The sequence below is a fragment of the Equus przewalskii genome, chromosome 26, assembly GCF_037783145.1.
Source record: "Equus przewalskii isolate Varuska chromosome 26, EquPr2, whole genome shotgun sequence".
In the NCBI taxonomy this organism is placed as follows: Eukaryota; Metazoa; Chordata; class Mammalia; order Perissodactyla; family Equidae; genus Equus; species Equus przewalskii.
Genome location: NC_091856.1, coordinates 26,372,845 through 26,396,547, shown reverse-complemented (window position 1 = coordinate 26,396,547; position 23,703 = coordinate 26,372,845). Strand labels below are relative to the sequence as shown.

The 23,703-nt window shown below is 36.6% G+C and overlaps 1 protein-coding gene and 1 pseudogene across 1 annotated transcript; both read left to right on the top strand.

The window, feature by feature from the left end:
* Positions 1-12,097: 12,097 nt before the first annotated feature.
* On the top strand, positions 12,098-13,049 carry LOC103555877 (olfactory receptor 1B1-like; annotated as a pseudogene).
* A 9,682-nt stretch (positions 13,050-22,731) lies between these two features.
* Positions 22,732-23,703, top strand: LOC103555892 (olfactory receptor 1J4-like). Its single transcript, XM_008527705.2, has one exon. It carries the CDS (start codon positions 22,732-22,734, stop codon positions 23,701-23,703), a length of 972 nt encoding a protein of 323 aa, XP_008525927.2.

The window sequence follows — 23,703 nt, the reverse complement described above, 5'->3', positions numbered from 1 at the left end:
TGCTCGGCACCAGATACAGACGTGAATTCATCACAATCCCTTCCTTCCAGGAGCACACAGTCAAAGAGAAGAATTGGGCTATGCAAATTTCATCCTACCAACATCTGAAAACATCAATCACTTTGGTTGTGTAATATCCACAATGATTCTAGCAGTAATAGTGGCAGCAGTAATGGTGGCAGCATTTATTATTTGAGCCTTTTTCTATGTGCCAGTCTCTATATTCAGTACTTTATATGTAATATTCTAATCGATAAAGCAATCATTTATTTAAAATTTAGGTGTTATTACCACTTTATACATAAATAGACTAGAGCTCAGAGGTTTTATGTAATTGCCAAATTCACAGAGTTTGTAAGAGGTATAGCTCAGAATTATATTCAGTTTTATTTGGCTCCAAAGCCCAATTTTAGGCCATTACATCACACTTATTATAGCATAGGAAGATAATAAGGTGACGACTGATTTAGTTATTTGGGTAATGAGACAGAAGTGTCTGCCATTTGGGATTCCTGGGCATTGATTAATTAGTCTCCTGTACCCCATCAGGATCAGTGGCATGGAGTTGTTGCCAGGGACTTGAGGTGCTTTTAACCTTCCCTTGAGAGTATGTCCCTCCTTTCTTGCTGTATGTGATGGCGAGAGGGATTGTACCTGAAATCCCCTAGATGGCTCTAGGGGAAGTGTCTCTGGGGCCTCCCAATTTCTAAGTCTCACCTAACCTCAGTAGAACTAACTTTTAGCGCCACGCAGTGAGTCTGTCTTTCAGCACCAAGGCCAGATCCCTGGGGTCTGATAGAGGTTCGGAGCCACAAATTCCAGAGTAAGAGAAGTCCTTTCCTGCCAGGTGAATGTGTGGGTGGGTCACTAGCCTTCATTCTCCTTCCTATCTCCCCCTGACTAATTCTTGTTTTTCTCTATCAATAACAAGCCTCTCACTTTGGAACTATCCTATTTAACCTTATCCTTTCTCCTTTGTGTTCTCACAGCAATTTCCTCCTCTCTTAATCCTGATAATCTCTCTCACCAGCCCTCCTTTCTGCACCCATTCTTGATGTTCCATTTCTCGTACACTTGTCTTTCATTTACACCATATCACGACCCCCTACATTCTGCTTTCCTTCTGCTCTTTCTACTTTGCCACCTTTCTATCGCTCATCATCCACATGCCTTTCTCCTTTCTCCCCAAAGTCTTTATTTCTGCCCTTTATCTCTGCCCCAATTATTAAAAATTTCTATCCTCAACTATGCTCCTCTCTCTTCTCATTTCAAATGTTCTCCCTCTTATTTTATTATGTTCTTTTTATTCATCCATTCACCCTGTGCTCTCTTTCTATCCTACATTTGTATTTTGTCTCTTTCCCCACCACTTTGCATCATTCTTTCCACACAATTGGTTTTGGACCTATGGAACTTTAGGAAGGAAGGTTTAGAAGAAACTCCAAATTGAAAGAAAACTCTGCTTTTCAGTAATGATTTTCTGAATTTTTGCCACATACATACAGCTTATACACAACATACACATACATACAGTTATATCACATTTAAATTATTCATTCAGAATGCCAGTTGTTCTCTGGATAAAATAGAGGTAATTTTTTATGTCAACTAGGAAAGCTTTTATGTGTTATATGCTGCCGTGATTTTGATATCTTCTAGGAAGTTTTTCTTGACTTCAGCCCATCTCTGACCTCACTTAAAGCTGAGATGAGGTCTACTACAAAGAGGATCCACAAGACCGCTTGCTTATATTTATCATGTCACTTATCACATTGTTTTTCATCCAATGTTTATATTTCCTTTCTTCTACACTGTGCCTTTCTCATGGCAGAATCTTTGCATGGTTTGTCTTAATGTCCCATCACAGGCAAGAAATCAATATTTGTAGAACAGATGGATTAATCAAAAGATGGATGGATAAATAAATGAATATATTCTGGATCACTTATTAGTTTCTGCACTTGATCTAGGCAAAGTTATTTTCTGGGAGCCATAGGCAAATTCAAGTATTCAGATTAGTTGTTCAAAACTCCATCTCTTCTCTCTCCTCTCTGATATTGCCAGAGGCACAGATTCCAGTTGATACTCTATTTAAGTAACAATCGTGCTTTGTGAGAAAATTGGTCTTTGACAATTTCTGTTATAAATTATTTAAAGAAAAAACTCGAGTGTGATTGATTTATAATGATTAGATCTACATTTTATGTCCTGCTTCATGTTCCTCTATCTCCCTTCCTACTTCTCTTTTGACTGTTCTTCTGTCTCCTTTTCTCTCCAGTCATTATTCCCTCTTGATTCTTCATCCATATTATTAACCCTCCTTTATATACTCTGATTCATTATGTAATTCATTTTTTAACCAGAACTATAGGATGGATCCTTCAGCCTCATGCTGTAGTAGTGAGGTCTGCCAGATTTGTAAATGTAGATTTATGGATAATTATACCAAAGTTGGTCAATGAGTCTCTAGGACTGAATACATTTCTTGGGGAAAGTGGAGGGAATGGGAAAAGAGTGAGAAAAAGATATAGAAAAAAGCCAATCACCACCAGAAGGATAAGATTAGATATTATCTAATTCTGGATTCTCCATGATGTGCTGGTTTGAGTACTTGAGTCCTGATGGTGAATGTGTGATTGAATCAACTGAATAACATCAGCTGGATTTTTTTGAGCTAGAAAGGTGTCTTAGTCTTATGAAGGAATAAATAATGAAAATTTAATAGACTAAAAGCTCTTATATCTCAGTTGCTATCCCTGTCTCTACTGTTTATGTTTTTAATAAGAAAAGTTTCACAATATAAAAAAAAAATGTTGAGAGACCAAGACAATGAAATACATATACTCAACATCCAACTGTAAAAAAACTTAACACTTGGTCTTTTTGGTTTCAATTCTTATTTTGAAAATATAGTCTGTTACAATTAAAACTCAAACTACTTCTCTATTCTATCCCCAAACGTACCCACTATCCTGGATAAAATAGTCATCATTCTCATGCATGTTCTTAGGATTTATATCTGTCTATCTATATATTTATACACATATATATATTTTTTTTAAAAAAATTAGCACAATGTTTTTACATGTTTTAAAACTTCATATCTGTTGTAATTTCCTATCATTCTGAAATTCCATTTTCATTTAACATTATGTCTTGGAGACTTAAGCTTATTGATGTATGTGACTCTGCTTTCAACTACTGTATAATATGAGTGAACCACAACTTAATATATGTATATACAGTTGTGGTACAGTATCAAACTAAATAATTTATCCTTCACCCACTGATAGTACCACCGCTGTTACATATCACAATTTCTAGAAATTGTGAGTTTATTTTGTGGCTGTCATTTTCTGTATGCCACAGGTCCATTTAGCCACATATTAGCCACAAAGTGAGTCTCAAAAATCTTAAGAACTAATTTCATGGACATTTAATTCTCTGGCCACAATGTTATAAATTAGAAATCAATAATGAAAATATAGTTTAGGGAAACATGTTTGGAAACTAAAATTCATCTCAAAATATTATTTAAAGCTTTAAGGAAAATTTGAGAAAGATATCAAGCGTAATTCCTGCCAGGGCTTAGAGAACAGTTCTAGAAGGCTGCATTTACAGAATTTGTTGGGATGAAGATGTACAAGTTTTCCTTGAACTAACTTGATCCAAGGAAGCCACATGAGCTATGTCATCTCAAAAAGCTTCCCACCCGAGAGGGCTTCCCGCTGGGGAGAGGCAACCTTAGAAAGTTAAAACAAGGGTGATTCAGTCAAATGTCAATCCTAAAGGAGGGCTCTAAGGCATCAGCCATGTTTTGAATTAGACTTATTTGGGAAGAATGTGGTAATCATTATCTGTGGGTGGTTCAAATGGGCTCATATGAAGCTCCACAAGAGAAAGATTCTGTATTTGTGATCTGTAACAAGGGCCCCACACAATGAGATCTTACCTTTCCTTCATCCTTCTACTTTGATCCTGCAATAGACGAGACAACTTACAAGTAGGATGGATAAGATGGGACAATAATGAAGTCAGCCACATATTTCTTTCCCTAATGCAGGTTTCTGGATGAGAGTATAACTACTCCTGGGGAAGGAATAAAGGTTTAAATTGCTTGAGATTTAAAATTTTGATATTCAGTTGGGTTGGATTTTAGTACTTAAAAAAGATTTTTCAAAAGCAGTAGTGTGAAAAAAGTTACTTCCTGCATAGCCTCCATAAAGTTAAGCTTCTTCCAAAAACAGGGTTTTTTTCTAATTATTTTGTTGATATCATAATTGTTTATAACATTGACTAATTTTGGGTGTACATTGATATTTATCAATTCCTGCATAGATTTCATTGTGCTCACCACCAGTACTCTGATTTTTATTTGTATCTGTAGATATGTGCCCCTTGACTCTTTTTCCCCACCCCCAACACTCTTTCCCTCTGGTAACCACTAATCTGTTCACTTTTTCCAGGTACTTGTTTATGTCCCACTTATGAGTGAAACTATGAACTATTTATCTTTCTCTATCCGGCTTATTTTGCTTAACATCATACCCTCAAGGTCCATTCATGTTGTTTCAAATGTGGCTACTTTGTCTTATGCATAGCTGCGTAGTATTCCTTTGTGCATGTATAGCACGTCTTCTTTATCCATTCATATATAGAGAGCACTTGAGTTGCTTCCCATGTTGGTTATTGTGAATAATGCTGGAATAGCAATGCATAAATCTCTTTTGATTGTTGATATCATGTTCTTTGGATAAATACCGAGTAGTGGGATAGCTGGATTGTATGCTATTTACATTTTTAATTTTTTTGAGACATCTCCATACTGTTTTCCACAGTGGCTGTACCAGTTTGCACTCCCACCAGCAGTGTATGAGGGTTCCCTTTTCTCCACATCCTCTCCAACGTTTGTTGATTTTTGTCTTAGCAAATATAGCCACTTAACAGGTGTAAGGTGATATCACAAGGTAGTTTTGATTTGAATTCTGCTAATAATTAGTGATGTTGAACATCTTTGCATGTACCTGTTGGTCATCTGTGTCTCTTCTTTGGAAAAACGTCTGTTCATATCCTCTACCCATTTTTTTTTTCATTAGGTTGATTGTTTTTTGTTGTTGTTGAGTTGTATGAGTTCTTTATATATTTTGGATGTTAACCTCTTGTCAGATATGACTTGCAAATATTTTTGCCCTGTTTGTGGGTTGTCTTTTCATTTTGTTCATGGTTTTCAATGCCTTGCAGAAGATTTTAGGTCTGATGTAGTCCCATTTATTAATATTTTTCTTTTGTTTTGCTTGCTTGAGTAGACATGGTATTTGAAAGGATGCTGCTAAGACCAATGTCACAGAGTATACTACCTATATTTTCTTTTAGGAGTTTTATGGTTTCAGATCTTACAATAAAGTCTTTAGCTCATTTTGAGTTAATTTTTGTGTATGGTGCAAGATAATGGACAACATTCATCCTTTTTCATGTGGCTGTCCAGTTTTCTCAACACCATTTATTGAAGAGACTTTCCTTCCTCCACTGTATGTTCTTGGTTCCTTTGTCAAAGATTAACTGGCCATAGATGTTTGGCTTTATTTCTGGGCTTTCAATTATGTTCTATTGATCTGTTTGTCTCTTTTTGGGCCAGTACCATGCTGTTTTGATTAGCATAGCTTTGTAATATATTTTGAAGTTAGGCATAATGATGCCTCCAGCTTTATTCTTTTTCTCAAGATTGCTTTGGTTATTCAAGGTCTTTGTTGTTCTATATAAATTTCAGGATTCCTTGTTCTATTTCTGTAAGGATGTCATTGGAATTCTTATTGGGATTGAATTGAATCTGTAGATTTCTTTAGGTAGTATGGACATTTTAACTATGTTTATTCTTCCAATCCATGAGGGTGAAATACCTTTCTATTTCTTTATGTATTCTTTGATTTCTTTCAATAATGTATCATATTTTTCAGTGTATAGGTCTTTCACTTTTGGTTAAATTTATTCCTAGATATTTTATTCGTTTTGTTGCAATTGTAAATGGGATTGCATTCTTGAGTTCTCTTTCTGCCAGTTCATAGAAACACAACTGATTTGTGTAGGTTGATTTTGTACCCTGCAACTTTTTTGTAGTTTTTGATTATGTCTAATAGTTTTCTGATGGATTCTTTAGGGTTTTCAATGTATAGAATCACGTTATCTGCAACCAGCAAGAGTTTTTTTCTTCTTTTCCAATTTGGATTCCTTTTATTTCTTTTTCTTGCTTAATTGCTCTGGCAAAATCCTCCAGTACTATGTTGAATAGGAGTGGCAAGAGTGGGCACCATTATCTTGTTCCTGTTCTCAGAGGGATGGCTTTCAATTTTCCACCATTGAGTATGATGTTCTCTGTGAGTTGGTCATATATGGCCTTTATTATGTTGAGGTACTTTCCTTGTATACCCATTTTGTTGAGTTTTTATCAAAAATGGATGTTGGATCTTGTCAAATGCTTTCTCTGCATCTGTTGAGGTCATAGTGTGATTTTTTATTCCTCATTTTGTTAATGTGGCATATCACGTTGATTGAGTTTCAGATGTTGAACCGTCCCTGCATCCTTGGAATAAATCTCACTTGACCAGGTGTATGATTCTTTTAATGTATTGCTATGTTCAGTTTTCTGGTATTTTGTTGAGGATTTTTGCATCAATGTTCATCAGCAATATTGGCCTGTAATTTTCCTTTTTTGTGTTATTCTTGCCTGGTTTTGGTATCAGCATAATTTTGGCAACATAGAATGAGTTAGGCAGCATTCCATCTTGTTTAATTACTTGGAGTAATTTGAGAAGGATAGGTAGTCAATATTCTTTGAATGTTTGGTATAGCATGAATTTTCCAGAGAAGTCATCTGGTCCTGGACATTTTTTTTTGGGGGGGGGGGAGTTTTTTGTTTTGGTTTTTTGCTATTTCAATTTCTTTACCTGTGATTTGTCTATTCAGATTTCCTATGTCTTATAGATTTAGTTTTTTGAGGTTGTATTAGTCTAAGAAATTATGCATTTGTCCTAGCTTATCCAATTTGTGGATATATATTGTTTTCCACAGTACTCTTATAATCCTTTGTATTTCTTCAGTATCTGTTTTAATGTCTCCTCTTTCATTTTGGATTTTATTTATCTGGGCCTTCTCTCTTTTTTCTTGGTAAGTCTTGCTAATGGTTTGTCAATTTTGTTTATCTTCTCAAAGATCCAGCTCTTAGTTTCATTGATCCTTTCTACTGTTTTTTTTTTTTTCAGTCTCTCTTTCATTTATTCCTGATCTATTTTTTATTATTTCCCACCTTCTGTTGACTTTGGGCTTTGTTTGTTCTTCTTTTTCTAGTTCTGTTAGGTCCAATTTAAGCTTAGAGATTTTTCTTGTTTGTTGAGGTGGGCCTGTATTGCTATGAATTTCTGTTTATAACCGCTTTTTCTGTATCCCAGAAGAGTTGCTATGTTGTATTTTTTTTCTCCAGGTATTTTTAATTTTCTACTTTGATTTATTTATTGATCCAATGATTGTTCAGTAGCGTATTATTTAGTTTCCATATATTAGTGACTTTTGCAAGTTTTTCTTTTAGTTTATTTCTAACATCATAACATTGTGATCATAAAAGATGCTTGAGATGATTTCAATCTTCTTAAATTTATCGAGGCTAGCCTTGTTTCCAAACACATGGTCTACCTTTGAGGATGATCCATGTACACTTAAGAAGAATGCATAATTTGCTATTTTTGCTGGAATGTTTTACATAGATTTATTAAATCCATCTGATCACGTGTTTCATTTAAATTCACTACTTCCTTGTTGACATTCTGTCTGAATGATCTCTCCACTTATGTAAGTGGGGTGTTGAGTTCCCCTACTATTAATATGTTGCTGTTAATTTCTCTGTTTAAATCTTTTAATAGATGCTTTATATACTTTGGTGCTGCTCTGTTAGGGGCATATATTTTCATAAGTGGATTTTCCTCTTGGTGGAATGTCACTGTTATCATTATATATAGTCCTCTTTGTCTCTTGTTGTCTTCTTTATCTTGAAGTCTGTTTTGTCAGATTTAAGTATGGAAACACCTTCTTTCTTTTGTTTACCATTTACTTGGAATCATCTTCCATCCCTTCACTTTGAGTCTATATTTATCTTTAGATCTGAGATGTGTTTCCTGAAGGCAGCATATTGTTGGGTCTTATTTTTTAATCCATCTGGCTACTCTGTGTGTTGGTTGGAGAATTCAATCCATTTACATTTAGAATTATTATTGATATTTAAAGGCTTATTACTGCCATTTTATCTTTTGTTTTCCAGTTGTCTGTTTCTATTGTTGCTCTTCATTTGTATTTCTGACTGCCATTTCTGTTTTGTGGATTTCTGTGATGATTTTCTCAGTTTTCTTTTTGTTTATCATTTGTGTCTCTGTGCTGATATTTTGTTTAGTGGTTACTGTGAGGTTTGTATAAAAGATCTCGTAGATGAGATCGTCTGTTTTCTGATAGCCTGTTGTCTCCATTAGCCTAAGCAGGTTTCATCCCTTTCCGAGTTATTGTTGTAACAAATTATTCTGTTTTGTGTTGTGAATTTGTGACTAAGATGAAGTGTTTATAATTAGTTTTGATGTTTTCCTTCCCTTTGCCTTTTAACTTATAATTTGTTATTTACTTCCGTGTTCTAAAAGAGAATGGCAGTTTTCTGATTATGTCTCTCTATTTATCTCCTTGCTTATAGCTTTATAGATGTTGGCCTTTTTGTTTCAGATATGAGGGTATCTGTTATCATTTTCTCTAGCGGAGATCTAGTGGAGATACACTTCCTCAACTTTTGTTTACCTGGGAAAGTTTTTATTTCTCCATCGTATCTGAAGGATAGTTTCTCTGAATAGAGTGTTCTTTGATGAAAGGTTTTGTCTTTCAGTATTTTGAATATACAATTCAACTCTCTGCTATCCTGTAAGGTGTCTGGTGAGAAATCTGCTGAAAGTCTGATAGGGGTTCTTTTTCAGGTGGTTTTCTTGTCTTGCTGTGTTTAGTACTTTTTCTTTGTCATTTACTTTTGCCAGTTTTACTATTATATGCCTTAGAGAAGATTGTTAACATTGATGTAATTATGTGTTCTATTTTCTTTACATATTTGTAAATCTGGTGTGTTTCCCAGGTTTGGGAAGTTCTCAGCTATTATTTCTTTGAACAAACTCTCTGCTTCCCTTCTCCCTCTTGAATACCTATAATCTTCATGTTGCTTTTCCTAACTGAGTTGGATATTTCTTGAAGAATTCCTTCATTTTTTAAAAATCTTAGCTCTCTCCTCCCCCACTTGTAGCATTTCTATATGTCTACCCTATAAATCGTTAATTTTTCCTCCATAACATCAGTTCTATTTTTTGAGTTCTGGATTATTTTTATCTCATTAATTGTGTTCTTCATAGCCAGAATTTCTGCTTGTTTTTTTAAGAATAGTTTCAATCTCTTTAGTGAAGTATTTCTTTCTTCTCATTAATTTTATTTGTGTACTCACTGAAGCATCTTTCTTAGTTTTCTTGTAGTTCATTGGGTATCTTCTGACAGCTATTTTGAAATCTCTGTCATTTAGATTGTACATTTCTCTGCTTTCAGGTTTTGTCTAGAGAATGTCATTTTCCTTCTGGTCTGAATTGTTGCTGTAGTTTCTCATGGTGTTTGATGAACTAATCTTTTTCAGTGCATTTGTCATAGTATTAAGTTACATATTCCACCTGCAACTACTTGGAGGAAACAGGAGCTATGTTTCTGATTCCATTCTATCTGCTGAAAATTGTGGAGGTACTATGGGCACTTGCAAGGGCCAGGAGAGCATTCAGGCATTTGTGTAAATCTGCTTCTGCCTCTTCTTATGTTCACCCTGGCAACTGTGCTTGGTGGCTATGGCTTCCCTGTGAGGTCTGAGGCTGGGCCACTCTCTGGGGCTGAAGCAGCATGATGGGCTCTTATACTGCCAGAAAAGCAATCCAGAGTGGGCTAAGGGCTGCTGCTGCCCCTTCCTACAATCAGCCTGAGATGCATTCCAACTTTCAGGGCACAGTGATACCATGGGCACTCACACAGGCCTGGACTGCATTTGCCCCACTGAGTCGATCTGCCACGACTTGTTCTTGTGGTTGCATGGGCTACTGTGCTTGGTGAGCAGGACTTTCTCACAGGGACTAAGCCTGGGCCAATCCTTTGGGCTGCAGCATCATGGTGGGCTCTCCTACCACCAGGAAAGCAATCCTGAGTGGGCTAAGGGCTCCCTCTGCTTATTCCTACAGTCACCCCAAGGCACATTCCCACTCTCAGGGTGAAGTGGAACTATGAGCACTCATGCCATCCAGGAAATCATTTGTGCACATGCATGGGGCTTCCAGGGAAGGGCAGGGAAGTGCTCACCTCTCTGTACCACTTCCCAGAGGGACAATAGATGCACCTTCTGTTGTATAGCTGTGTGGGTCTCTCAGGCATCCTTTTGTGCTGTGAGGGTTTCCTCCATTGGTCAATGATTGTCCATTTAGTTGTAGTTCAAAGGGAGAGAGAGAAAGGGAACAGCTCACTCTGCCACTTTGCTGATGTCACTCCCCAAAACACTGTTTTAATGGAAGGTTTTCTCCTTCTATCTTCACTACTTTAAGAGATAAATACCATGTTATCACCATTTGACAGATGAAAAAACATAACTTGTCCAGTATCACATAGCTAATAAGTGTCAGATATGGAGTTAGACTCCAGGTAATTCTGACTCCAAATCCTTTTCTATTAACTTTTAGACTATTGGCATTTAATAGAAAATCTATTTCATTTATTCAACAGATATTTAATGATCATTCACTAACTTACAAGCTCAATGCTAGGTATTAGGAAATCATTGGTGAATATATGTATGTATGCACACATGTGTGAATGTATATATATGCATATATGTCTGTGTATATACATAAACATACACACCTAAGCGTCTAACAGTTTTCACTCTTATGAATTTAAGAGGATGATTATTGTATTTTCTCTAAATTTCTATCTTTTTGAGTGGGAAAGTGTTAGTTATTACCTCATATTTCAGGAAGCTGAAGTTCTCAAAATAACGTGGGAAGATATACAAGAATCTGAGAGCTTACCATGTTCACGCAACTAAGAAAAAACTGTCTTGTTTTAAAAACAGTGGGTAGGTGACTCAGCATAAACCTGGTAAGATAGGTTATGCACTGACAATGAAAATTCCTTACAAGCCAGATCGAGCAATTTGGATTTTATTCTGAAGCCCCTGACTCTTTAAACATGTTGAAAGTTTTCTCTGGTATCAGTATGGAAGATCTAGCAGGGAAGATAAACAGAGAAACTGTAATGAGTTTATGAAAGTAGTAGTGGTCAGAGATACTGAAGCTTAAATAGAGATCGTGGACTGAGAAAAGGATGAATACAAAGAAAACTGTAGAAGTAAAGGAATTATTGAATATAGGGAGAGGAGGGAGAGATTACCCCCCGGTTTGGTGTTTGGGTAAGCAAATGAGTGATGATAATATTCCCATTAACCAACTAAATGGAAGAGAAGGAAAAGCAAGTTATTTCATGACAACTGAACCAAATTCACTATAAAAATTAACTATTTATAAAGAGACATTTCTTTAAATGTTACGTATTAACTGGTACATTATGTTCCTTAAAGGTTCAGATGGAGTAAATGATGAGGACTGCAGTGGAATGAGGTGTGAATGGATGATGAAGCACCAGAGAGAGTAAGTATAGGAATTTTTTCATGACATTTTTCAGGAAGGAAATAAGCAGTAGTTGGATGAAATGACAGTATTGAATGGAGGGTTTATACCTGTAGGAAGGCCTTTATCAGAGTTTATAGATTACCTGAAAGGAGCTACTAGTGTGAGTGTAAAGGACTAAATAAGGGAGAATATACCATAATAAATTAAGGAGATAAGGTCATATATCTTGAGGAAGGACCATAGTGATAGAGACAAATTTAAGCCTTTAAGGAGTTTTAACAACATAAATAAATTAACTAGAATTGCTATGATCCCTTACCTATGACCTATGACTTGACTTTTGATTCAAACTTTTCCAGGCAGGCTCATTGTCACTCATCATGGGCTGTGCTCCTAATGCTTCACATTCTCCTGTATTCTTGCTCCTTGGATTCTCAAGAACTAGAGTCCCCCCAGCTTTCCTTTTTCTCCTGTTCCTGGCTATTTACCTGTCCACTATAGTGGGGAACGTGACTCTAGTGTTACTTATCTCCCGGGACTCCAGGCTCCATTCACCTATGTACTATCTGCTCTGTGGTCTTTCCGTGATAGACATGGGGCTGTCCACAGTCATCCTGCCCCAGTTGCTGGCCCATCTGGTCTCTAATTATCCAGCCATTCCTGCTGCACGCTCTTTGGCCCACTTCTTTTTTTTTCTATGTATTTGGAGTTACAGATACACTTGTTATTTCTGTCATGGCTCTGGATCGTTATGTGGCCATCTATGACCCTCTGCATTACCATTCAGTGATTAATCGCCAACTCTGTGCTCGCTTACTGGCTTTGTGCTGGGTGGTGTCCACAGTGCACACCATGCTGCACATGGGACTCCTCTTGCCTCTTTACTGGGCTGGGGATGCTGAGGGCCATGTTAATCTTCCTCACTTTTTTTGTGACCACCAACCACTTCTGTGAGCCTCTTGCTCTGACATACATTCCAATGAGTTGGTCATATTCTTGGAGGGTCACTTCCTCATGATAGGCCCCTGTGCCCTCATTGTACTCTCCTATGTCTTCATTGGGGCCACCATCTTACATTTGCCTTCAGCTGCTGGTCGCCGCCATGCTTTCTTCACCTGTGGATCCCACCTCACCATGGTTGGCTTCCTCTATGGCACCATCATTTGGGTCTACTTCCAGCCTCCTTACCAGAACTCTCAGGATCAGGATATGGTGGCTTCTGTGATGTACACCACCATTACACCTTTGGCCAACCCTTTTGTGTATAGCCTCCGCAACAAGGATGTCAAGAGTGCACTCCGTGGGCTGCTTGGACTGGGGAGAATGGACTAATGATTAGCCTGGCTAAAAGCCATATTGATTGTGAGGAAAGAAGTGGTCAGATTTAAGCACAGAGGGTTTTGGAGAGATGAGAGGGAGGGATGGCCTGGACAACTTATGGAACTCCAGATATGACTCTTTTTGATGCAGTGCTCCGACAATGCTGGGAACATTCCACATGCATGCCACATGTTCTCAGAGCTTCCCCATCAGCATTCCCCTGGAACTGCTCTTCAGGCCATTTATCCTCAGTTATCAAAGTGGACATAAATGAGTCACTAGGCCTGGGTAGCTTTAATTCCAGAGTTTTCAAAAAATATGAGAATATTATTATGAAATTCTGAACTAAATCAGACACAGTGAAGTTAATTCAAGTCACATTTAACTTGGTGTGCTTGCTTGTGGGAAGCATATTGGTGTATATCAGAAAGTTAGTGGAAGAGAACACTGAGTAAATAGGGGTGACAACTTCATATCTGTTCCACTCAGTGAGCAAATATATGCCCAGAAGTGAAAGTGTAGAGAGCCATGAATTTGCTAGTCTATATGTGAGCCCCAGTTTCCATAGGTATCTCATAGTGTGAATATCTTATTCTGATGCATGTGAATTTGATTTTCTATATCTTAAATGAATTTCAATTTACATTTTTCAAATGAAGTATATCAAGAAAATATAAGCTAAATGCATCGCTGCATAAAAGAAAGAACAGTGAATTATTTCAACAATGGAGAGAACAGTTGGCTTAGCATTTTGGGAGCTGAACATTGACTTATATTTTGTTAGCTCTTAAGGGATTTACAATGACAATTTTTTAAAAAATTTACTGAGATATAACTGACGTATAGCATCATGTAAGTTTAAGGTGTCCAATGGGTAACTTCGGTACATTTATATATTGCAAAATGATTGCCACTGAAGCATTAGCTAACATCTCTATCACATCACATAACATCATTTCTTATTTGTGGTAGGAACAATAAAGATCCAGTCTCTTATCAACTTTGAAGTTTATATATAATTCACTATGCTGTGCATTAAATCTCCAGGATTTATTTATCTACAAGTTGCAGGTTTGTACCCTTAAACCACATCTCCCCGATTCTCCCACTCTCTGACCCCTGGTAAATGTCATTCTACTCTCTGCTTTTATGAGTTCAGCTTTTCTAGATTCCATGTACAAGTGATATCATAGTATTTGTCTTTCTTTGTCTGACTTATTTCACCTAGCGTAATGTCCTCAAGTTTAATCAATGTTGTCACAAATGGCAGGATTTCCTTCTTTCTCATGGATGAATAATATTTCATTGTATGCCACATCATCTTTATCCGTTCATGCACTGACAGACACTTAGATTGTTTCTATATCTTGGCTCTTGTGAATGATGCTGCAATAAGCATGGAAGTGCAGATATCTTTTTGAAATCCTGCTTTCATTTCCTTTGGATATATGCAGAAATGAGATTTCTGGATCATATGTTAGTTGTATTTTTCATTTTTTGTGGAACCTCCATACTGTATTTCATAGTGTCTGGATCAATTTACATTTTCACCATCAATTCCCAAGGGTTCCCTTATCTACATGTCATTGCCAACATTTGCCTTTTTGATGACAGTCACTCTAAAAGGTGTGTGGTGATATTTCATTGTGTTTTTGATTTGCATTTCCCTGATGATTAGTGATGTTGAGCACCTTTTCATGTACTTGTTGGCTATTTAGATGTCTTCTTTGGAAAAACGTCCATTCAATACCTCTGCCCATTTTTAATCGGACTTTTTTGTTGCTGTTGTCGAGTTGGGTCAGTTCCTTATATCTTTTGGATATTAGCCCCTTATCGTATACATGGCCTGCAAGTTTTTCTCCCATTCCTTAGGTTAGCTTTTCATTATTTCTTTTTGCTGTACAGAGCTTTTTAGTTTGATGTAGTCCAACTTGATTTTTGCTTTTGTTGTTTGAGCTTTTGGTGTCATATCCAGAAAATTATTGTCCAGACCAATGTTGAAGAGCTTATTCCCTACTTTTCCTTGGAATTTTGTGGTATCAGGCCTTATGCTTAAGTCTTTAATCCAATTTGAACTAATTTTTGTGTATGGTGTAAGATAGGCATTCAGTTTCGTTTTTCTGTATGTGGTTATCCAGTTTTCCCAACACCATTTGTTAGAGAGACTATCTTTTCACCACTGAATGTTCTTCATTCCTTTGTTAAAAACTAATTGACAAAGATAAATGGGTTTATTTCTGGACTCTCAACTATATCCCATTGATCTATATGTTTATATTTTTGCCAGTACCACATTCTTTTGATTGCTGTAGCTTTGTAATAAGTATTAAAATAGGGACACATGAATCCTCCAAATTTGTTCTTTTTTTTGAGATTGTTTAGTGTACTCATGGTTCCTAGCAATTACAAATAAATATTAGAATTGCTTTTTCCATTTCTACAAAATAGTCCATTGGGATTTTGATAGAGATTGCACTGAATCTGTAGAACATTTTTTGGTGTCTTGTCATTTTAACAGTATTATGTCTCCCAATCCATTACTTAGGCTATATTTCCATTTATTAAGGTCTTCTTTAATTTATTTCAGCCATGTTCTGTAGTTTTTAGTGTACAAGTAGTTAAATTTACTCCAAAGTATTTTATTCTTTTCGAAGCTATTGAAATAAAATTATTTTCTTAATTCCCTTCCAGATTATTAATTTCTAATATGTATATAATATAATATAATATATATAATACAGCCTATTTTTCATATTGATCTTGAATTCTTTTCAAGATCTTTTCTGAGGCTTATTAACGCTGTTTCTTTATTAGTTCTTACAGCTTTCTGGTGTGGATTTTTAGGATTTCTATGCATTTGCTTTTTATAATTCTATCTCTTTATTGTTATTCTCTGTTTGGTGAGAAGTCATTTCTTGGTTTCCTTTACTTCTTTGTCCATCATTTCCTTTAGCTCTTTAAACATATTTAAGACAATTGACCTATAGTCTTAGCCTAGTAAGTTCAGTGTCTGTTTTTCCTCTGGAATAGTTTCTGCAATTTCTTTTTCTTACATGTAATAATGTGTTTTCTTTTTTATCTCTATTCCTTGTAATTTTTTGTTGTAAACTTGACATTTTGAATATTATGATTTGTAAAAAAAGAAGGAAAAGGAAAAAAAAATTACTTCCCAGGTCTCCGAATATTGGCTTTGTTTTAGTACACTACTTCAACACTTAGCCAGGCTATTTACAACTCTGCCTTAGCTGGTACTTCCTGGGTGCTCTGAGTCCAAGCAAGAGGTGGAAGTTTATGACTTCTTAGATCTTTTCTGAGCATGTCTGTCTCCCTAGGCATGCATATCTTTTTCTAAGTTCCTTGCGTGTGTGGTAGCTTTAAAAGTTCATATTTCTCCCTTCCTCTGCCTCCTGCCAATCTTACTTTCTGGCTTTTAATCTGAACCATTCATTGTGTATATTGCTTGCCCCAACTGTTATTTTTCCCCTGTGGGAGAACTTGTTCACTGGCTTTCCTTCTTTTTTGAGGACCTCCTAGTGTTCATACACTGATGGAGATCCAAATCAGATAAAGCAAATGGAATTTCCTGTGGCAGTCCTTTGGGAAAACTCAGTCAGGTCAACACAAACACATTTCCTTGGGAACAAAGTTCACACTTCTCCCTTCAGAACCAGGTATTTGCTGTGGGAATGCAAGCTCTTGTGACCAAGACCAACTAGGGGTTTGGGATGGGTAATTTAAAATTCCACAAAGATCTTATATCCTGTTTCAGTGACTTTTCTCCTGGCTATGTGTTCTTTTTGTTGGTATAAACCTTTATCTATCTTCCAGAGTTCTGATAAGGTTGATTCTTACAGTGTTTTTTGATGTTTCTATTGAGGGACTGGAGTTTCCTATTCTGTCATTTTCTGCTGAAATCTCTCAAGGTCCTTTTTGCTCCAAATGGCTCTGTTGGCATTCAAGGCCTCCCAGTCTAAATCGCTTGCTTCTCAGTGCAACCTCACCCATCTCCCCACTGAGTTATTTCATTTGACTTACTATGTGATTGAACTAGAGTTCTTTGTTAAGTAATTTTCTCTTAGTGCATAATTGGTAGTTTGTTTTTTGTGAATGCTACATATTGAAGAAATATTTTTGTTGCCTATGATAGTTAATTTCATGTGTTACTTTGACTGGCTAAAGGGTAGCCAGATTAAACATTGCTTCTGGATGTGTCTGTGAGGCTGTTTTTGCATGTGACTAGCATTTGAATTGGTAGACTCAATAAAGCAGATTGTCCTCCCCAGTGTGGCAAACATCATCCAGTATGTTGAAAGCCTGAATGGAAAAAAGATGGAAGAGGGAGGAAGTTGCCCCATTTTTCTGCCTCACTGCTTGAGCTGGGACACCTCATCTCATTTTCTCCTGCCTCTGGTCTGGGATTTACACCATTGACTACCCTGGTTTTCAGGCTTTCATACGTGGATTGATTTCTACCATTGGCTTTCCTGGGTATCCAGTCTTGCAGATAGTACATCGCAGGATTCCTCAGCCTCTATACTCATGTGAGCCAATTCCTAAATATCTTCCTGTCTATCTACCTACCTAACTATCTGTTATCTATCCTATTGATTTTTTTCTGGAGTACTGTGACTAATATATTACCTCTGTACATGCCATGCTTTTTTAAGAAATAAGCTTATTCTGATATTTCTAATTAAGGGATATTTCTGATACAAATAACCAGAACAGAATATTATTCATTACTCAGCTTCATTGTCAATTCATTGAAGATATTTTATCATCTCTACTTCTGCCCACTCTTCTCCTTATTGCCTTGAAACAAATCCCAGATGTCAAAAAATTTCATCAATATATATTTCAATGCCAATCTTCAAAGAATAAGGACTTTTTAAAAAACACAATCTCAATGCCATTATCATACCTGAAATTTAGAAAAATATATATTTTAATATCATCAAATGCTCAGTATTGAAATTTTCAATTGTTTCATGAGTATAATAAAATGTTTTTATAGTTTTTAAAAATTGGGACTCCAATAAGATTCACTCGTTATGGTTGGTTGTTTAGTCTTTTCAGTCTCTTTCTTCTCTATCTCTTTCTCTTTTCCTCCTCTTCTTGTCTCTCTATCTCCCCACTCTGCTCTGTCTCATGCAATTTATTTATGGAAGTCATCGTGTAATTTGTCTGTGGAATTCTCTACAGTCTGGATTTGTCTGATTTTATTAATATATTATAGTTTAACATGTTTCTCTGTGCTCTGTATTTTCCATAAGTTGGAAATAGAATGTAGAAGCTGATTGATCAGATTCACGTTTGACTTTTAGAAAGAGGAGACTACTTCATAGGTGGTGTTGTGTTCTTCCATCAGTGGGAGATGTAATGTCAGGTTGTACTACTTTTTTGGTGAAATTAGAAGGTGTTCAATGTCTATGTCTATTCTTTATAGCAGTAATTAAAGCAGATATGTATGTAGATGGGCAGGGGCAAGGAGTCATATGAAAGGAGTAAAAACAGCCTAAAATCCAGGACTGTCTGCTTAGAGTGAGGTGGGTAGAAATGAGTCACACCCAATCATTTTCAGTCCCTTTATCTCCTACCTCAAAGTCTGGGGTGGGAGGGCATTTGACAATCCCATAAGCTTGTATCCCTTGGGGGAAGAAGTGACTTCCCCAAAGTAAGTAGATTTGTTAGAAAATGAAATAGATCCTCTGCAAACAAAAATAAATGTTTTACATTTTTGAGAAAATTGATTACATTTTGATCAATTAAAATTTCTTTGTGTCTGATTTGATCATATTTACCAAGTAGTAGTTTGGTTTTCTGGCTTGTGAGTGAGTTTCTTCTGTGAAGGTCCATGGTGGAAATTACTGATATATTTCCAATTTTCGTTAATTTCCACAATATGTACTCTGTATCAATAAGCCATATGTAATTATTATTATATTTTAAAGTGAGACAAAGAATCACTCAAATTTGCATATAATATCAGATTTTTCAATATAGTGCTCCACCTCCTGCTGTTTCATTTAGACTCAAAACTTGTTTAAGTGATCTGTGGATGATAGTTATAAAATAGATGAGCAAAATGGCTAGGTGAAATCCAGCAGAAGGATGCAATTGACTGAGGCAAGAAATGAGAAAGTCATTAGATAGTAGAATGGAAACAAGACAACAGTCAGAGTTGTACTACTGCTATGTCATAAAGCCTCATGCCTTGCAACTAATTCAGCTGGGTCAAGATGTTTAGATTAATAGCAAACACTTAATAATTACAGAAAGGAGAGGTTAGAAAAGATGCCTTCTTGGAATGAGGAAATGGGAATTGATTTCCTCTTGGAGTTTCTTCTTGCCCAGTTGTTGACATGATGTAAGGCTACGTTGTACCCCAAAGGTAGATCTTCCCTACAGACACAAATTGTTTTCAGAAACGTTATGGTTTTTGCCTTAATGAGATCTAGGTATCAGGAAAGAGAAGGATGAGACTCCTGATCTACAGTCCCACTTGATAAAAGAAGGTAGAAGGGCTCATCTCATTCTAATAATATTTCATATGAACATAATTGGAGCCTCATGGGGTTGGTAGAGTCCCAGAGTGAGTACATGTAAGTAAGCCTGCCTCATTGGAATGAGCTTTCTTATAGGAAGGTTTTTACAAAAAATGACAAAAATAAAATCCCTAATTTTGTGAGAATGTGGCAAAGAGAGAATGTAACTCTACCCAGACTTTCTAACTTGAGTATACGTTAGATAGAGAGAAAAGGTGAGGAAAAGGTTACACTCTGTCCTAGTAGTAAATAGAAAGGGATTCAAAATTAAGAAATTGTAATTCCCTTATAGAAAATAGTGTGCAATGTTGGTACCAAGAACACCAAATAATAGAATGAGGTGCAAATATTATAGCCAAAAGAAGCAATGGGATGGAGGAGTTGTCAATTGTAACACAGAAAGATATGTTTTGGAGTGAAAATATGAGGGCTTAGATGGAGAGTATAGTCACACAATCAGAGAGGGAATGGAGAGCCATTTCACAGTTCTGAGGTGCAAGAAATGTTTTCCTGAAGATGTAATTTATTTTGTGAGAGTTTTGAAGATATATTCTTGAGACAGAGAAAAAGAGGTGTGAATTACCCACCTCAGATTCTACTTTTGTGATTCATCAAAACAGGGGAACAGACTAGAAATAGAATTTATACCAAGAATGTGTTAAGTAGAACATATTCCTAACATTTAGTTATTGATAAAACAATGAAGACTTATATGTACCTTGGTGCTTTCATCAAAGGAAAAGTCATGAATAAGTAGGATTAGAGCTTGACACTCTGGCTCTCTCCCTTCTCTGTGACTCTAAATGCCCCTGAAGCACCAGGTGGGCACTCAGAAATCTAAGACACTTTTCTTTCTCATTGCAGGTATTCTTTTTTTCTGTTTTTATTCTTCACCCAGAGTTCAATTTAGTTTACTATCTTGAGGTATTCAAATCTGTATATGTGTTCATCTTCATATCTCTCCTAAATGACTTCTCTGTCATTACTCCTCTCTCTGTATTCCCTAACATGAGCATCTTTAATCCCTTACAGTTATCTTAATAGAATCCATGGAATTTAGGCTCTGATGAGAATAATGTTGAGATATTGGAAAATAGGAAAGATATAGACACTAGTCTTGAAGAAGTCAGCCAACAAGAGCTTTACCAGTGCTTATGACTCTTTTTGCATATAATTAGTTTAAAAACACAGTTTTGCTTTGCTTGGAAATAGTTGACTCTCCATGTTACCACATTCTTAGCCTCAGAATGGATGAATCTATACTCTTTGCCACTTTTTCCTTCTTGGAGACCATTTTCTCTCACCCTTTCCCCATGAAAGGACTGATTTCATCTCTCTCCCTTCCCATCTCTTCGTCTCTTTCAACTTCATCTATACCTTCATGTAGACAGCTCCATTTGGCCACTGCCTTGGATGAGTGACAGGATCACAAGAGCATATAGTTTGAGCTGCATTTACTAACACAGAGAAGGATATAGGAAGAAATAAAGACAAAAGAACAGACACTGGAAAAGGTAAAGGTTCTTTATCTTTTAAGCTGCAGCTCCATGTATGATCTTTAGAGTAAAGAAAGCACCAAGAGGTATGTCCTTGAAATAGTTGTTTTCTTTATCTGAATGTTAGGAATATTCTCCTTTAGTCAGGTGGAACACTGGATTCATCAAAGAACAAATGAAACAATAGCACATCATTTGGCTCCACCATGAAAATATTTACATAATTATACTAACGTAAATATTGTTTACTGAAGTCCAGCTTTTACCTGGAAGACTTAACTATGGTTATAAATCATAATTTATATGTTTTCAATATTGACAATATACAAACCAAGGTACAGCTTTCCAAAGATTGGGAAGTTGTTGGAGTGAGGAAGATAAGTGGACTCTGAAGTTGATGCAGAAATATAGATTTAAGTATACCATTTAAAAGCAGAAAAGCAATTCACTGAAGAACTACAATAATCATCAAAAGATCATGGAAAAGAAGAGAGAATAGTGGGAAAAATGTAAACAAGATAAAACTTCATCTTACATAGTAGAGAGTTGAAAGATATCTTAAATGGATAAAACTGGTACATAGATGTATAATAAGTAGCATGTTATCTAGAATCATAGAGGTAGGAACCACCAAAAGAGTTAAAACTAAACAGGAAGGTGAGAAAACTTACGGTTAAAGATCTCTGCTTTTTATTATATTATCTTATACTATAGTATTTTAATTATTTTTCTCACATTCATGAAAAAATATATCCTCATGTATTTAGCAGCCTCTAGAAGTTACCTATTCAGCATACCATATAGATCTGCCTACAGAGAAATCCTGAGCCAAAAAGACATGAGAATTCCATCCACTGGAATATTATATTATTTACTAAAAATTAAACATTAATAACTTTAATGATTATATTAACCATTGCTACTTTTATCTCAGGGAAGTGCACTTGACTTAATGGAACAAGAACTCTCCTAATAAAAGAACAAATTTGAGATTCTTGACATAGAAATGTAGGAGCAGATGTTCACTCCAGTGTCCCATCAGAGATGTAGAGACTTGGATATCTGGCTGGAGCCTTGACATCTTTCCCCTCCCTTGTCAAGTCTGACAACCAGTGAAGTGTGTTGCTTAAGTCCAGCAAAACTATAGACTGTTGAGTCTAGATTTTGTCACTCAGATCCTATAAGACATTCAACAGAGTAAGTCGCTTTGCTTTAGATTTCTCACCTCTCATAGGAGATCAAAAGTAGTTTCTATTATATGAGATTGTTGTGAGGATCAGATGTATGATATTTCATATGCTCTCTAGCACATAGAAATCACCAAAGAAATTCTGTGTTTAGTGATGCCTTCCTTGTTATACAGTGAATTTAATAAAATCATGTGTGATTTATCCTACTGTCCTTAGTGTCAATCAAATTGAGAGATTGCAAGTCAATCTTGCAATAAGTCCATAAGTGAATCTGGAATAAACTAAAGAGTGGGTGAGTGAGTAGATGGATAGAAAGAAAATGGCAAAGGGAAGGAATTAAAGAAAAACTACTTTTGGAAACTAGGGACGTCTATGCAAGGGAAGACATTTTCTAAAAACTATCCCATAATAAACTTGAGCATTATTTGATCTTTGTTTTTGCAGGTGATGTAGATCATGTTTTATGGCCACTAGAAATAGAACAGAAGTAACTGAATTTGTTTTATTGGGCCTGGCAAGTTGGCCAGAGATGCAGCCAATTATTTTTGGGATTGTCCTTGCCATGTACCTGGTGGCAGTTATGGGTAACGCCCTGTTAGTAATTGTTGTTCTCTTGGACTCCAAGCTTCAGACTCCCATGTATTTCCTGCTCAGCCAGCTTTCATTTATTGACATATTTCTCACAACCATTACTGTTCCCCAGATGCTGGTGCACATGCTGCCTGTGAATAGAACCATCTCCTTTAACTGCTGCATAATCCAGCTTTTCTTTTTTATGACTGTGGGCAGCATGGAAGGCCACTTGCTGGCTGCCATGGCCTATGATCGCTGTGCTGCCATCTGTGACCCCTTAAGATACTCTGCCATCATCAGCCATCGCCTCTGTCTACGCATAACCTTAACCTCATGGGTGGTTGTTAGCCTCAACAGCCTTCTTTATAGTGTGCTGGTCACCCGCTTAACCTTCTGTGGCAATGAGGTCACCCACTTCTTCTGTGACATCACACCCTTGCTGAAGCTCTCCTGCACCCGGCCAGTGGTCAATGAAATGCTAATATTTACTGAGGGTGTAGCTGTGGTGGTCAGCCCCTTCTTCTTCATTTTAGGTTCCTATGCCCGCATTGGGGTTGCCATAGTCCGCATGCACTCAGTTGCTGTCCTGCACAAAGCCCTGTCCACCTGTAGCTCCCACGTCATGGTTGTGCTGCTCCTGTATGGCTCTGTGATCCGCATGTACCTCCGGCCATCTTCCAGCTATGACTTGGACCAGGATCACCAGATTGCCATCTTTTACACAGTAGTTACACCTATGCTAAACCCACTTATCTATAGCCTGAGGAACAAAGAGGTTAAGGGAGCTCTGCAAAGGCTTTTCAGGAAACTGTGCATCTTGGGAAACTTCCAACCTGATTACCAGGCAAACAGAGAATGGTAG

Bases quoted from the DNA above. Each gene is read 5' to 3' on its own strand.
- LOC103555892 (XM_008527705.2), top strand. From the start codon at position 22,732: ATGGCCACTAGAAATAGAACAGAAGTAACTGAATTTGTTTTATTGGGC.